Genomic DNA, 16,363 nt, shown 5'->3' on the forward strand with positions numbered 1-16,363 from the left:
TGTCCCAGGGCTTCCTCCTTCCACCGGTGCCGTGGGGAGGTGGAGACGTCTGAGCCAGGATGTGGGGAGACAGAAAACCTCCCCGGCCATTTCAGAGGCCTCAGCAAGAGCAAGCCCAGAGCTGTGTGTGTCGGTTCCCTTCTCCCCTTAATCAAAATTGCCTTGAAAAGACCTTTGTAGCTCCTGGCTGGCACTGGAGTCGGTGCTGTGATGCTGAGATCTTGTCTGCTGCATCAGCCCTTCTCCCCGTGACCCACAGCTCTGTTGATCAAGTGATCCAGCTCATGTGGGTCTGGCAGAAGGGAATTTGGTTGTGTTTACCCGAGCGCTGCCTGTGGCAGGGACGTGGCCACCCCTGGGGACTCGCTGCGGGGGATGTTGGGCAAGGCTTGGTCCTCGCAGCCCCCCCAAAAGCCTGGGGGGAGCAGGGCTCAGGGCAGCTGTAGGTTGGGGAAGAGGCAAAATGAGGCAGTTTGGGGCATTTTTGGATCTTGCTTATGCAACCCCCTCTGCCAGGAGATGCAATGGGTGATGGGAGCCGTCCCCCTTCACCCCACAGCTTGCCAAGAAACCTCCTCCAGCTCCGGAGAAGCTCTGTCTCAGCTGGGTGGTTTGAAAGGCAGCCAGGCTGCTGGTCCCGGGCTGCAAACAGAGCGGCTTGTGTGCGGCCCCGTACCTGGGCGGCAGTGTCCCCCTAGCCCGCCGGGGACGGCTTCGTTCGGCTCCAGAGCAGCCCCGAAAGCGCTCGCTGGGGCGGTTGCACAAAGCCCCACTTGTGCTCGCTGCACCCACCCGGCCCGAAGCCAGCCCCAGGGAGAGAAACCCCCCTGGGGGTGATGGGGACTGCAAGGGGCTGACCTGGATGCTCAGGGACCCCAAAAAGCTTCTGCTCCCCTCCCCAGAGGTTTTTCTTCAAGGAGGCTGAGCGAAACCGTGCTGGAGTGACCCACAAAATGTGTGTCTTGGGAGATTTGTGGCACCCGGTGTCTGTTTGCCTTTCGGTTCACTGCGGCTGTACCGGAGCGAGGGAGCAGAGGTTGGCACAGGCGCCCATGGAGCCACATCTCCTCATCTTTCTGGAGACCACTCCATCCCCTGGAGAAAACTTTTCTTTTTGAGTTTTGAGGGTTTTTTCCTGGAGGGCTGCAGCTGGGAGATGGTTGGAGATGGAACTTTGCTCCATGGTTGATTCTCCTGCTGAGCTCTGCTCTGACTGTGGGAGAGATGAACTTCTCCACTAGCTGTGACCATGCTGATGTCCCTGTCACCAGTGGTAGCAAAGATGGCCTTGAGCGCCCATGCGTGCTTTGGGTGGCATGGGGTGGTGCACTGAGTCCCCGTCCTCATCTGCACGGAGCAAAACGCCAAGGCAAGGGGATGTGGGGCACCATCTGGGTGGTGGTGCCAGGGAGAGTCACTGTGGGGCAAGATGAGAGCAGGAGCATGGTGAGATGGGGTTGTTGGCACCACGTAGGGCAATGTTGGGGATGGGGGGGCAGAGATGGGGCTCAGACACCAGTAATGGCCTGAGGAGTGGCATGAGAGAGCGGTCCTCATGGCACTAGGAGGTGGTCTTGGGTGATCAGGAGGTGGATGACCAGGAGATGATCTTAGGTGGCCAACAGATGGCCTCTGGTGTCTGGAGATGGTCTTGGGTGGCCAGGAGATGGTCTCAGTTGACCAGGAGGTGATTTTGGTGACCATGAGAAGGTTTCGGGTGGCCAAGAGGGGCCCATCCTGCCTGTGGTGAGGGTCTGTGCCCGTGTGACCTTGCTGCAGGAACCTGCCAGAGGGACCTGGGGGGTTGGGGCTGGGGCTACACAGGGTCCCTGGGGGAGGATCTCACTGTCATGTGTGCTCTGGCCTTCTGGATCCCTGTCGGGGACAACACGTGTCCCCTCACCCTGGGCTGTGGGATGCAGTGGCCTCCTCCCACAATGGGGACACTGAGCACCTACGGTCAGTGGGGGCCAAGACCAAGGTCCGGTGTGGCTGAGGGGATGTGGGTGACCCCCCATGCCCACCCCCTTGCCATGCCAGGCACTGCTCAACCCTCCTCTCCCCCCCACAGCCTCGCTGGCAGCCGCCTCCTCAGGATGAACGGGATGGCCAACGTCAACCCTGCCGGCCGCAGCCACTACGCCTCCGCCATCCCGGTGCCCCGTGCCATGGCTCATGGCAAGCTGCATGCCATGGCCCCCCCAAGCACGCCAGGGACCCCTGTCCCCCATGGGGCTCTGTCCCCCCGGCCAGGGAAGGCTCTGACCCCCAGCCCCAAGACCCTCAAGCCCAAAGATGCTGCCAGAGCCACTGGCCACGAGCTGGCCAAGGGCAGGGAGGGCAGCCCCGGCGTCCCCCTCCGTGGGGGGCAGAAAGCCCCAGCGAGACCCCTGGTGTCCCCCGGGAAGTGGCCAGAGGCAGCGGGCAGTGGGAGGAGAGGGGCAGGCAGGGTGGGGGAGCCCACCGAGCTGCCCAAAGCCCCCACTGCGCAGAGCAGGGGTGGGGGACGACCAGGGGGGTCCCCCGGGAAGGGCAGTGGTGTGGCCACGGAGGGGATGGGGGATGAGCCCCATGGTAGCTCGCAGGGCAGGGGCCCCGTGTTTGGGTCAGGGGCCATCACCTTCTCCTCAGGCCTCCCCCACAGCCATCCCATCACCGCCACCGTGGCACCCTTCCAGTACCGGTGAGTCCCTGGGGACTGGGGGCATGGGGCTCTGGGGGGGCATGGGGCTCTGGGGGGGCATGGGGATAGGGGGACGTGGTGACAGGGGGACACGGGGAGAGGGGGAGGCAGGCACGCACAGCAGGGGTGGCCATGGGGAATGGTGGGGTTGGGTCTGGGGGGTCTGCCCCCAAAGGAGGGTTCCCATTGGGTTTGAGGTGCTGGGGGCTCCTGGGGCACCCATGGGAGCTGGTGTGGGGCAGGGGGTGGTCTCAGTGGGGAGTGGGGTGCCCTTGGACCCCCCCTGCCCTGGGACCATTGTCCCCAAACCCTGGCAGAGCTGAAGGCACTGTGTCTCCATCTCCTGGGGGTCCTCAGCCGGCTGCACCCTGCGATGCACCCCTGCTCCCCCACCCTCACCCCGCTCTGCCCCCAGGCTGCAGGAGGACCAGGAGGAGGAGAGGGCCACATCCCCGGGTGACGAGTGCCTTGGTCCTGCGGAGGGACCTGACCCCGACCCCAAAGCCGGAGGCCTGAGTGAGTCTGGGGGGGGGGTTGCTGGGGATGCGGGGGTCCTGCCGGGTCGCTGCCTGGACGGTGCCGGGGGGCAGAGGCTCATGCCGGAGCTCAGACCCCCGCGGCCCCGTGCCAGAACGGGAGCTGGGGATGGAGGTCGGTGGGGCGGCCGGGGGGAACCCCCATGCAGGAGGTGCCCCAACTCCCCTGGGAACAGCACAGCCCCCCACAGCCAAAAAACTACACCCAGCAGCGTGGCCTGACCCGGGCATCAGCATCCCCCACAGCAGCTCTGGCATGGGGGAACCGTCCCCTCTGGTGACGCCGCCGGGACATCACCCGCTTGGCCCCTTCCCAGCGAGCTCCAGGAATGACCCATTTCCAAGAAGTCGGCAGAGAGCTGGCGCGGAGGCGGATGCCATGGCAGCCCTGGCTCCCCACACCCACCGCGGGGACACCCCCTTTCTCGGGGGCTGGATGAGCCCCAATGCCATCTCCCTGCTGCAATACTGGGGACACCCCAGTCCCCTCTGGCACTTGCTTTGGGGGGGCGGCTGCTGGAGGAGATGCTGGGGCGGCGGTTGCCAGGGCAGCGGCAGCGGAGGATGGTGGGATGCTCCAGGGATATTCAGGGAAGGGGAAAAAAAAAAAGAGCCGGGAGCTTCATCGAGTGATTCGAAGGGACAGAAGTCGGTCAGAGCCACGGTGGCTCACGGCACAGCCCGGCTTTGCAGTGGGGGTCCGGCACCGCCGCCGTGCAGCCAGAGGGGTAACGGGGTTCAGTGCTGAGCCCCCATTTGGGAAGCACCAAAACCAGTGGTGAGCGGGAGGATTTTCTGGGAGAAAGCAGGAGGGGAGTGGGGCCGGCGTGCTCCCAGCGCAGCTGCCCCCCTCGCCTTGGGGGAGGTTTTGGGATGAGGCTGAGCTGGCTCCGTGCTGGGGAAAGGGCCGGATCCTTTTCCTCGCTCCACCACAGCCCATGGACCTTGTGGGGCTCAGTTGGGCCCTGCCGAAGGGGACAGGGGACTTTGGGAGGCCCCAAGAGTCGCCTTGACAGCCCCAAAATGACATGACACCTCCAGATTTACCCCCCCAGCGTGCCCTGCATCCAGGCAGTAGCCTCGTAGCTCAACAAGGGCTGTAAAAGCCCCCCAAACTCAGAGCGGCTTCGGGGTGCAGCAGGGTGGCTTGGGCACCCATTTTTTTTTTGGCCACCCTTTGCTGTCCCATCCAGGCCGGGTTATTCTGGGGCTTCTCAGCGTCCCCATGGGCTGCACCCCGAATCGCCCGGGGAGGTCATGCTGCTGTACGAGGGGCCGGGCTGGGGGGCTTGTGCCGCCCCCGGCCCTCCTGGCTCCTTATCTCGGCAGCATAGTGATGGGCTCTAATGCAATATTTTCCGGCGGTTGCCATGGCAGCCTGCGTGAGGTCACCAAATAGACTTAATTCACCCCTCCCGAGGGACGGGTAATTAATGAAAAATGATGATAACCAGATCCCACTCCCCCTCTTCCCCCCCCCCCTCCCCAATTCCCCCAGATCACTGGAGAGGCCCCGCTGGGTCTGAGGGCCACAGTGTCCCTCGGGGGGCTCCTGGGGCCACCCCGGGCTCTTCCAGCACTGTTTGGGCTGAAATGTGGAAGTTTTGGCCCCCCGGGGGATGGGTGTGCAGTGTTGGGTGTGGGAACCGTGGCAGGCGGGACAGGGGGTGCTCCACACGCAGGGTGCTGGGGCGTTCCCCCCCCCCCCTCCCGGCTTCACCCCCCCCCCAGCCAGCTCCCTGCCCCGCGGCCATCGAGGGCAGCCCCGCGCCTCGCCCGGGGAGCTCCTGCCCCGCCCGCCCCGGGGGTCCCGCGCGCTCCCGTCCCGCCGCGCTCGGCGCTGCACGTTCCCCGCGCGCGCCCCCGCCCCGCCCCGCCCCGCCCCGCCGCGGGCGCGCGCGCCGCGCCCCGCCCCCTGCCCGCGCCAGCCGGGCGCGGAGGAGGGCGGGCCCTTTTTGTTTGCCCCTGACATTCCGCTGGTTCGCAGTGTCCCGCCGGCGGCGGAGCAGCGAGGTGGGGCCGCGCCGTTCATATCCCCCTCCCCGCCATCTCCTCCCCGTCCCGATCCGCTCCGCCCCGGTGGGGCGGGCGCTGACGGCGCTTCTCTCTCTGTCTCGCCCGGTGTGTCCTCGGTGCCGCAGCAGCAGCAGCAGCAGCAGCAGCAGCAGCAGCAGCAGCAGCAGCAGCAGCAGCGCCCGGCGGGTTAAATGGTTGCAGCGCGGGGATGCTGGGGAGCAACCTCAAGAGCCTTCCCGACGTGGAGCTGGGCGAGGAGGAGCGCGGCTACCGGCGGGGCCCCGACGGCGGCGCGGTGATGCCGAAGCGGGCGAAGGCGACGGCGGCGGCGGCGGGGCCGCGGGGCGCGGAGCTGCGCGTCTTCAAGGCGAGCAGCGCGGAGGGGCGGCTGCCGGCCGGCTCCAACCTGCGCAAGCAGAAGTCGCTCACCAACCTGGCCTTCCTCACCGACGCCGAGAAGAAGCGGCAGCTCTACGAGCCCCGCTGGAGCGACGACATGGCCAAGGCGGCGGCAACGGGGGCGGGGGCGGGGGGGGGCGGCCGGGGCGGCGGCGGCCCCCGCGGCCGGGAGGCGCCCGCCATGTCGCGGAGCCTGTCCCGCTCCGAGCACTCGCTGCTGCCGCCGCGCCCCGCCGGCCCCGCCAAGCCGCCGCCCGCCGGCAAGCCCAGCCGCATCCCCCGCGGGCCCTACGCGGAGGTGAAGCCCCTCAGCAAGGCCCCCGAGGCGGGCGGGGGCGGCGGGGGCGGCAAGTGCGACGACGAGCTGCTGGGCGGGAAGGGGCCGGCGGTGGCGGCGGGCGCGGAGGAGAAGCCCTACCTGAAGGTGGACCCCGAGCTGGTGGTGACGGTGCTGGGCGACCTGGAGCAGCTCCTCTTCAGCCAGATGCTGGGTGAGTTGTGGCCGTCGCGCCCCGCCGGCCTCGCTGGGATGGGGAAATGGCGGGAGGGACCCGCCGGAGGCCGCGGCGGTGTCCCCAGCGCTGAGGGGAAGGTGCCGGGGTGCTGAGGGAGAAGGTGCCGTCGGCCTCGCTGAGGGGGAAGGCGCTCGCAGCCTCCTCTCGCCTTGGCTCCAGCCTCCTCGCGATGAGGGATGGCAGGTGGCGGTCGAGCTTGTCCTCCCCCATGTGTCTTTGGTCACCGCTTGTGCCTACACCCCACCCAAGACAATGGAGGTTGCCCGGTCGCGCGCCGCAGCCGCTTCCCGCTCTCGGGGTGGCTCGCTCCGGGGTTGACCTTGGCCGCTCTCGCCGGCGGCTGCCGGTGGAGGTGCCTGTGCTTCGGGCAGGAGGCTTCAGATCCAGAGCTCCTCCGAGGTCTTGGGCTCTGGCCGAGGAGGGTTCTCCAAGAACACTGCCCCAGGGTTCGCGTGAGCCGGTTTCGGCCCGTGGCTGCTGCGTCTTGCTATCCCGACGGGTTTGATCCCGGAGCCTGCGCGGTTGAGAGCTTGTTGTGTGCGTGGTGGGTTTTCATCAGAGCAGCGAGCGCTGGCCCCCGGTGCTGGCCGTGCCTCTGATCTCAGGACCTGCTGCCCGCCCCGCGGGCACGGCGCTGGCTCTCAGTCCAGGCGTGCCCAGCCCTTGTGTTTCCCTCGCGGCTGCGTGCTGACCTCTAGGAATCGGCGCAGCCTCGGGAGCCCTCTGCTCCCCGCTGGAGCCCGCTCTCTCCTGCGTCCCGGCAGCGCCCGTGGGCTCAGCGGGCTCGGCTGGACAAGGGCCATGGCGGGATTTGCGGCCCCAAAGAGCTGTGGTCTGGCAGACTGACGTGAGAAGGTGGCAAACGAGCTCTGCACAGCTGTCATGGTTCTCCCGGTGCTCGCTGGGTGGTGGCAGGGGGGAGTGGTGGTACAGGCAGGGCCGGGAGCCCTGGTGTGTCCAGTTCCCTGCCTGGGAGCCCCTTTTAGGGGCCAGGAGCTTTGCCGGCGCTTGGAGAGCTGGTTTGAGGTGCCTTCTCCTGGCTGCATTGTGAGCAGAGCGCTGCCGTGGGGAGAAGGGGGAGAGATTCGCCCTGGCTGGGGGCTGTGGGGGAGGTTTGCAGAGGTGGAGCGAGCTGGAGTACGTGCCGGAGTCAGGCGCCTGTAGAGCTGTGCTTGCTGAGTCCGGTTCCCGGCTGCTCCAGGAGCCTTCGGGGTGTCGCAGCCCCCGCTCCAGTGCGGGGCTCTGGCACACCGTATGCGGGCACATGCGGGCACACAGGCGTGAAGCCCCCAGACCATCGCTGTCGGCCCCCTGGCCACGCACACCCACGGGAGCAGCAGCGGTGGGGCGCACCCTGCCCGATCCTCTCCCTGCCGGGGGTCTGCCCCAGCTGCTGGAGCACCCCGGGGCTCCCTGGGGCTGCACAAGTCGCTCGTGGAAAACCACGGAGCGAGCTCAAGGCGCGAGCAGGCTGGACATGTGAGGTCGGCCTTGCAGCAGGGGCTGCGGGGGCTCGGGCTGCCTTACTGGTCTGGCGGCTGGGCTCGTGGACATCCATCCTCAGCCCTAATGCCGGGGTAACACCCGATGCCGTGGGAGCAGGGCAGGATTGAGGGATGATTTGTCACTTGTGGAACTAACAGATCTCCACCCACTGGTGTTGACATGCCTGGGGGGATCTCAGTGTCCCCCTGTGACGCTCTGCTCTTAGATGGGGGTTTCCTCAGTGCCCCAAGGAGAAATTCTTGCGGTTTCCCTCAGGGTGCAGGACTGGCCCATGTGGGAGTGACTCCTGGTTTGTGGCAGTTGCTGGAGTACCAGAGATCCTGCCTGCGGGACAGGGACTTGTGCGCACGCTGAGGAAGACCATGGGTTGCGGAAGTGCCCCAACACCTGCTTTGGTTTCTGGCGTGGTTGCCTAGCCCCTGCCTGTGTCAGGGCCTGCTTCAGGGCCACAGGGCTGACCTTGACTTTGGGAGGTGTTGAACATCCCTTTGAACTGCATGTACCATCTGAAGGCTTGGTCAGCTGGCCCGTGAGGGTCAAACTCTGCTGAATCCGCCCTCTGAAGCCCTCTGCTCTGTGTATTTGCCGAAATAAATAATTTTCCAAGATGTACGGACTGCTGGGCTTCCTGCAGTGGGGCCTGTGGGCTGGTTGTCCAGTGTCGGGTGGGGACAATGCCTGGGGTGGACAGGACAGGAGCTTAACCCTGCTGAAACGTCGCTTTCCATCCATGGGGCTGTACTTCTCACCTTCATGGGAGTTGTGCCATTGAGTCATACCTACTTAACCAAGCCAACCATGACCTGGCACGTCCTTGACAGCCCATGTGCTGGGGGTGCTGACAGGAGCTTGGGGATGTGCAGAGGAGGGAGCAGCGTGACAGTGGTGGTGGCCGCTCTGTCACTTCAGCAGCAGAACCATGGCTGGGGGTGCACGAGCCTGGACACACGCTGAGCTTCTGGTCCTGACCCCTTTGCTTGTTGTCTGGTGTGATCCAGGCAGATGAAACCTTCTCCAGGGGTAACGGTACCCTCCACAACCTGGCTCCTCAAGGGAGAGGTTCTTCTTGCGGTGGGGACAGACCCAGAAGGGACAGGATCCCTCTTGCTCAGGGGAGTAGCCTTCACGCCCTGCTAGGGCTGGTGAGTAGGGCCAGTAGGGGCTTTCTCCTGGTTGCTGCAGGAGGTGCTTGGGAGGGAAGGAAGGTTTCTCTGCTGTTTTCATGGATCCCTTTGGCAAGAGAAACATCAGCCTGAGCTGTTTGGCTGTGTCTGCTGGAGGACACCCTATCCAGAGTGGCATAAGAAGACCCGCAAGCTTGGTTTGTGCTGGGAAGAAAGAGGCAGGGGTCGCAGGGACTTTCAGCCTCTGCAGATGTTGTTGTCCTTGAACTGCTGACCTGCGTTGAGAAGCCTGTGCTGCCTCTGCCTAACCCGAGCTCCCTGCTCCGCCAGACACGATGGCTTGCAGAGACCTTGTGCGTCTTTGGTCTCCACACCTGAGTTCTCATCTCCACCTCGTGCTTCTCCTGCCAGAAGCACTCCCAAGCCTCTGCTGGCCAAAAATACAGTTTATTTAGTAGTGGCCAAATGTTACCTCTCATTTGGTTGCTGCCGCTGTGTCATCTGTTTGATGGCACTGAAGCCTTTGTAGAGCTGCTGGAGAAGTAACCACGTTTAAAGCAGAGCAGCCTATGCGAGATGGGAGGGGTCACTGGGACACAGCAACCACATGTGCTTTGTAGAGGCTATTTCCATCATCTAAATTATACATTTCACGTCAACCAAAGACCGAGGCTTCTCATCAAAGCCGGCTGGCAGCTGGGGTTGCTAATTACACCAGTGCCAGGCCACGGGATGAAGGGTATGGAGGGCGCGTGGCCAGCATGGTGGAAGAGCTCACTGTGCAGAGCTCGCCGTGCCCGTCTCCACGTGCGGGACAAGAGCATGCAGGTGCAGAGGCGCATACGGGCTGCGGGCGAGGTCGTTAGCACTGGGGTGTGGTGCCCAGCGTGATTGCTGCACTTACCTAGAGCTCCCCAGAGCACCTCCAAGAGCCGGCAGCTCCTTTCTGCAGCTGTTTCCTTGGCCATCTCTTGCTGTATATGGTGCCTCCTAAGTGGCTGCTAATTCACATAAGCGAATAAGTGGCGGGTGTTGCATGGGCCAGAGCCCAGGCGGACACATGTGTGATCCCAGGGGAGATGGTGTTCCCCGAAATGCTCGCTGCAGGAGTCTTTGCAGCCCTGCCAGCCTCCACAGGTGTGGCTATAACCCATCTCGGTCCTGCAGCCCTCGGCTGGCAGTGAGTGGGCAATGCCACCCTTCCCCGAGAGGCCCAGCAGGGATGTCCTCGGCGGGCAGCATGTGCTCGTGGACACCTGGTTCCTCCACAGTGCCGACACGCAGGCAGGGCAGTGCCCTGGGCAGGGCAGGCGGGCAGCGGGTGGTAGAGCCAAGGGGCTGGTATGGGCAGATGGGCTCCTTGAAGGGCAGGAGCTTCACGTCACATCTGGCTGTGGTCAGTTTAAAAAAGAAACCACAGTGCAGGAAAGACGCTTGGCTGGTGTCTGACACGTCCTGTGCGAGCACGTTCCCAGCTCTGGTGGAGATGGTCTCACCAAGGTATCCCTTCCCAAGGAGCTTCCCTCCCGATGGTCATCCTCGCTGGCCAGGCACATGGTATGGGATTTAAAGGAGCACCTCAGCCCCACGGCGTTCCTGGCTGTTTAATTAAATGCTAACGGGCCGGTTGCAGCACTGTGCAGCAATAGCCAGGCTCCCTGGCAGGAGACCATAAGGAGGTCAGAGACCAAGTAGCTCTTCACAGTGACGGGAACGAGTTATTGCCTCGTAAAGCGGTGCGGCTGTCCTGATATCGCTGTCACGCTAACGTTATTCCTCTTTTAAGGCCCCTGTGTGATGGCGCCTGCGTGACGAGGTCGTTGGGGTGGGGATTTATGTCCTTCTGGCCACAGAGCTGGCCTCCTGCGTTTGGGGTAGGGGTGAGGAGAAAGAGGGGAGGTACATGGTCGTGTTGCTGCTTCCAGCCTGCTCCCACGAGCTGACAGCGAGTAGGAGGTGTCTCGTCTCTCTGGCTGAGATGGCTGCAGTGACTGGGGAGAAGGTCTACAAACATGACCTGAGGGCCCCAGAACTTTCTGCTGAAGCTGTTTGGGATGTGCCACGTTTCCAGTGATAATGGCAGTGCAGAAAGTGCTAAAAACCCCCAATAATCCGGATTTGTCTTTCAAAATTACCCATGGAAAAGTAGCAGAGCAAACAGTTGAAGGCAAAGGTATTTGGGGATGTACTGCTGAAACAAATTCCTTCCTCAAAAAGCCTGAAAATTGCTGTTCAAATGGGGCTTTCCCAATGGCTGCCTGTCCCTTGCCCCCATATCCAACATTTGTCCACTGAGAAAATATGTAAATGAATGCAAAATTGTATGCAGTTCTGGAAATGCTCTTTGGGATCTGCTGGTGGGAGGTGACCACAGTGGGCCTGGGCGATGTCCCCTCAAGGCCTTGCTGTCCCCTGAGAGCAACTGCTGAGGGCTGCCGGGATGGTTTGCTCTTGCAGAAGCACACCCATGGGTCCTGCCCAGTCCCGGTGCCTCGTGAGCAATGTGCTTCCAGCTTGGGTGGCACTCGGGGAATTAGTGGCAGTTCCGGGTCCTTCTGGAGAGTCCCTTCCTGATGGCCCCTGTTCCCAGCTTTGCCTCTTTGGCTTCTCATGCTGCGGCACGTGTCTCTCTGCCCACAGCCCCTCCCTGGCATGAGTCCCCTCTGCCATCACCCTGTTATGCCCATTTAGGTTACCAGCTCATGGCCTTCCTATGCAGCTTCTTGTGGTGCCAGACAACAATTTCCCTGGTCCTCCCTGCCCACTCTCACTCGAGCATCTGAGGACAGCATTTGGCTGATGCTTGTGCCCACTGCACGGGGGAGGATCCGTTCCAGCTCAGTGTGGAGCCAGAGCGTGCACCCTCCGAGGTGTGTCACCTGTGAGTGACGCCAACCTCTAGTGCCAGCCCGTCTGCTGTGGCCAGCGGGTGCCTCCCAGCTTCGCTGGCTGAGCCGTGGTCCTGCTTGGGGGTGACCAGGTGGTTTTCTGTAGGGCTGTGGTCTCAGCGTCACCCCACGCTGCTCACCCGGCTCTACAGTGTCAGGCACTTGTGCAGTCACTTGTGTGGTCCAGAGCATCCTTTGTGCCACCACACGTGTGGCATTTGGTGCCCTGCGTGCGCGGTGGCAGCCACGTCCCGGGGCCGTGTGTGTTCCTGGCAGCTGCAGTTAGAGCCCAGCAGTGAAGCTGCTGAGTCTGGATCCGCTCGCTGGGTGGAGCGGGGGTAGCTCAGTCCTTGTCCTCTCCAGGCTTCGCACCTTGAGGGTGTCTCGTAGGGAGCCGTGGGGACGCGGGGTGTGGAAGATCAGATACGGTGTGATTCTGCCATATCCCCTACCCTGCAAAGTCATGTCCTCCTGCGGGCGCGTGAAGCAGCTCTCCCGGGGGAGCCAGGGGAGGGGTTGCTGGTTCTCCGGCTGGGAGGCGGTGAGCTCAGGAAGGCAGAGTACGTGCGAGGCCAGGAGCCCGGCCGGGAAGGCTCGGCGCTGCCTCGCAGTGGGGCGGAGAGGTGCAGGGTGAAGCGGGAGCAGAGCTTTCCCATGCTGCTGCATTGCAGCTCGGAGCCAGGGAGCCGAGCGCGGAGGGGAGTTGGGAAGGCAGGGGATGCTGCATTGCAGGGCTGAGATTAGAGCTGTGCAAATGGAGATGTGCCTGTGTCAAGGCGGGTGTGACACTGAAGAGCAGTGCCCAGCACACCCATTGATCTGCTTGTCTTTCCTCTAATCCATCTCTTCTACGTTTTGTTTCGTTTGAGCGTTTCTTTCATTCCTTACGCTGTTATTTGTTTTATCCAATTGAGGCAGTAATGCATTTTTTATTAATTCAGGAGAAGGGCTGAGATTCATCTCCCACTGGAAGGAGCTGCTGGAATCCGTGTAGGGGAGCTCAGCACAAGCACGGTGTGGCCGGGCAGGACATTTTCTTCGCTCCTGGGAGCAGCCTTGCAGCCGGGAGGTTGCTTGAGAGCCTCGTGGCCCTGGCGCAGGGGCCGGCGCGGTGTGTGAGCTCCCTGGAGGTGCTGCATGGGCAGACCACGGGCAGGCATGTGCCCCTGCACTGCCCGGCGAAGCTCGTGACCACGTGAGCGTGCCAGTGCTGTAGGGAGCACAGGGTTTTCCACAACTACCTGGCGTGGGCATCGGTGATGCTTACTCACTCCGCATCCCTCTTCGTTTCGTGTCAGCCTTGTTATCTCTGTCCTAGAGCCCTCCATCAAGAGGTGAGCGCTTTGCAGCCCTCCCCTGGCCTATTACCTTCAGGGATCTGGCCTGAAGCATCCCCCTGAAATTATAGAAGGAATTTATGGCAAATTCAGCAATTAGTTTCTGCCGATGTAAAGGCAGGGCAGCTCTGTCCTCACATTTCCCCCAGGCTGGATCTTACCCAGTGGCAGTGCAGGTGAGGAGGGGATGGTGAGCTGGCTAGGAGGGACCCAGGAGGAGACTTTCAGTCGGGAACTGCAGTTGAGGGTTTTGTGCCGTGCTCACAAAGCCGCGGTTCCCTCGGCAGTTTGGGAGCCTGACTCGCAGCCACAGGTGATGCAGCAGGAGGGCTGGGCTCCACGCCAGCTCCGTTGGCTCACCAGCCGGTCGGCTGGGTTTGGCTGTGGGATGGGAACCTCTTCTGCTCGGTGAGCTGGAAGGATGGCTCGTGGCTGAGGTCCTCTGCAGCTCGCTGAAGCTGCTGGAGGTTGTGGTCGTTCTCATGCGACTCAGGAAAATGGGAAGAGCTGTGCTGTGGGCGCTCAAGCCTGTGGTGTGTGAGCTAGAGGGGGAGATGTCATAACCACAGCATGGCAGAGGGGCAGCACCACACCTTTAGCACCAGGGAGAGGCTGAACTGCTTTTATTTCTAGTGCCAGCCCTGCTGTGTGCCAGTGTGGTTGGGATCTGGGATTGCTGCATGTCCCACCTCTGCACATCTTGTGCAGGGTTGTGTCCCCAAGTGTGACAAAGCTGGCAATGAGACCCTGCAGCCAGACAAGCTTCATCAGTAGTGCCCTTGCAAAGTGCAGAGTCTTGGCCAAACCTGGTCCTTATTGGCTGTACTGGGAGCCCAGACTGGCTAAAGCTGAGCTTTTGTGAAGCTTATACCTCCATGCTTTTTCAGTGGGACTGAAATGTCCCCAGTGCCGGCACTGCCCAGTCCCTGCAGCCTGGCTCTCCCGATTCAGCGAGCAGCCGTGAAGCATGTCAAAGCTGCGACTCAGGTACGGCTCTGTCGCTGGCTATTTATAGCCGTGTGAGCTTTCAGCGTATCTGTGGGCTGAGAATAACTCACTGATGAGACACTTCTCAAAATCACGCGTCCGATGCCCATGCGCAGCATCGTCGTCTCAGGCTTCCCGCATGTCGGCGTTGGGTGTATGTCTTGGTCCTGTGCCAGCTTGGATTGACATGAAAAGGAGTTTACCCCAGTGTTTTTTCTAGCCTGCAGGGTCAGCTGGTTTGTCGTGGCATGGCTGTGTGGCCCCATCCTCAGCAGGACATTATCAGCCTTTTGCAGCGAGCGTGGTGGAGACCCCTTCATGTGTGGGCACAGTTTGGGCTCTGTAAAACCCACCCTATGGAGAGCAGCCCCTCCTTTGCGTAGCGCGGTGTGTGGGGAGATGTGGGCGCTGGCAGGGAGGGATGTGCTTGGGGAGCAAGGCAAAGGAACCTGCTATTCGGGCTGGGACCTGCGATGTTGAAACTCATCTCTTTAACGAACCCCTCGGGCTGGAAGCGTTAGATGCTCTCGGGTGTTTCCAGTTCGCTTTATCTCTGACTTGGCATTATATTTCCAAGCTGATGCAAACAAGTGGAAGAGTAGATAGGGGCTAATCCGCATCGATTGCTGTGGCGCGGGAGCTCCCTGAGGTAAGCCAGCGTTGGCAGAAAACACGCTGCGGGCCATTTGATGGGGCAAGCGCGTCCCTCCCCAGCCGGTTCCTGGTGTGGTGCCGTGGGGGACACGCTGTTGGCCTCGCAGGTGCCCGCTCCCACATCCTGAGGCTTCTCTCAGCCTTGGTGGCTCAGAGGCTGGAGAGGGCTTTGCCGGGGTGAGTACAGCATCATCAACAAACCCGGCGGCGGTGGAGCGGGGCGAGGCAGGGGCATTCTGGCAGGCTCTGAGATGGGAGCTGCTTTGCAGGAGTGGGGACAGCTGAGTCCCCCGGAGAACCAGCGGGGAAACCAGCAGGAACCAGCGTTCAACAGATTGTGGCTGGGAGCTGGGACTGTCCAGCTCTGCCAGAGCAGGACCAACATGGGGCCATGGGTGCTGTGGCCACCATGAACGCTGGACCCACAGCCACCCAGCCATGGCCTTCTGCAGCCACCTTGTCTTTAGCCTCCTGACTTTCATTGCACCAAGGGAGCGATGAGGAGACAACTCCAAACTCCCAATGCACAGAGTGAAAGCAAGGGAAATATGAAGCTCAGCTTCCTCCCCCTCCCAGCAGGGAAGACGAACAGTGTCCTGGAAACGCCGCTGCTGTGAGCCCCGAGAGGTGTGTGCTGATTCCCAAGGAGTCGGCCTCATGCCGCAGCCAGGCTTCGCTGGGCTTGATGCGCTGCAGACCGAAAGGGGGGCGTGAATTGAGTCTCGCTGTCTTGGCGCTCGGTGTGTTGCTTTCCTGTGCCGCTGGGCTGAGGAAGATGAGGCTGCTGAAGGCAGGCAGTGACGGGGAGTCAATGGGGATAGCCCATTCTCCAGTGCTGCTCCAGCCACTACCAGGCGCCGTGGAAGATGGCTTCTCTGCACTCCCGTGCCTTCCACAGACCCTGGGTTCACTTAAAAATGCAACAAAAACCCTTCCAGGGAGTTGGAGTCACCCTGGACAGGCTGTGCATGGCCCCTTGGGATGGGCAACGACGAAGGGTCCTGGGAGCAGAGCTGCCAGTGTGCAAGGGACCCTTTGGCTCCTGGTAGTGGTGATTTCTCTCCCAGATAACACGCATGTAGACTTGGCATGGGGTTAAAATGCTGCTCGGCCTGGAGAACATGTTGTGTGATCGCTGGCCAAGGGGAAGCACCGACATTTGCCTGACTCCCAGCCGCAATCCTGAGTCTTTTGTGCCTCTGGCTGTACATAGCTGGGGGCTCACAGCATGTTGTCTTTTGGCAAATTCCATTTTGATGGCTCACCCCAGGTTGATTTGAGGTTGGATATATCACTGTCTGGACCTTCTGTCTCCCACTGTCGAGTGGTTAAATGCACCCAAAAGCTGGCTGTGTCCTGACCCCATGGGGAAGAGCAGCACCCAGAACAAACCCCAGACTCCTGCTCCTCACTCCTGCGCTGGCGGTGCTGCAGTCAGAGCTGTGACGGGGCAGTGAGGGTTCCTGCCCTACGTGGTGTCTCAGCCTTTCTCCCCAGGACTTCGCCCTGTGTCGGAGCACGAGAGGCATGGCCCATCGTGCCGCCATCCGCAGCCAGCACAGCCACCACGGAGCCGCTACAGCCTGACAGAGCTACAGCAGCCCTGCGGCTCTTCAGTTTTACCTTGGAGACCAGAATGTCCCCCAGTGGTTTCAGGGATGTGGGAGGGACAGAGCTGGTGTCCTTCAATACTCTAGGCTGAGCACAGCAGCAGTTCG

The 16,363-nt window shown here is 62.3% G+C and overlaps 1 protein-coding gene across 3 annotated transcripts in view; it reads left to right on the top strand.

Annotated features, from left to right (window-relative positions):
* NAV1 (neuron navigator 1) overlaps window positions 1–16,363 on the top strand; it is a 78,761-nt gene that overhangs the window by 12,366 nt on the left and 50,032 nt on the right. For all 3 annotated transcript variants that reach the window (XM_074849978.1, XM_074849979.1, XM_074849981.1), the window contains exons 2-4: window positions 2,072–2,683; window positions 3,099–3,199; window positions 5,361–6,125. In XM_074849978.1, coding sequence (XP_074706079.1) covers window positions 2,097–2,683; window positions 3,099–3,199; window positions 5,361–6,125 — 1,453 coding nt within the window. In that variant the 5' untranslated portion in view covers window positions 2,072–2,096. The remainder of the gene's footprint in view (window positions 1–2,071; window positions 2,684–3,098; window positions 3,200–5,360; window positions 6,126–16,363) is intronic.

Source organism: Strix aluco, chromosome 25 (assembly GCF_031877795.1).
Source record: "Strix aluco isolate bStrAlu1 chromosome 25, bStrAlu1.hap1, whole genome shotgun sequence".
Lineage (NCBI taxonomy): Eukaryota > Metazoa > Chordata > Aves > Strigiformes > Strigidae > Strix > Strix aluco.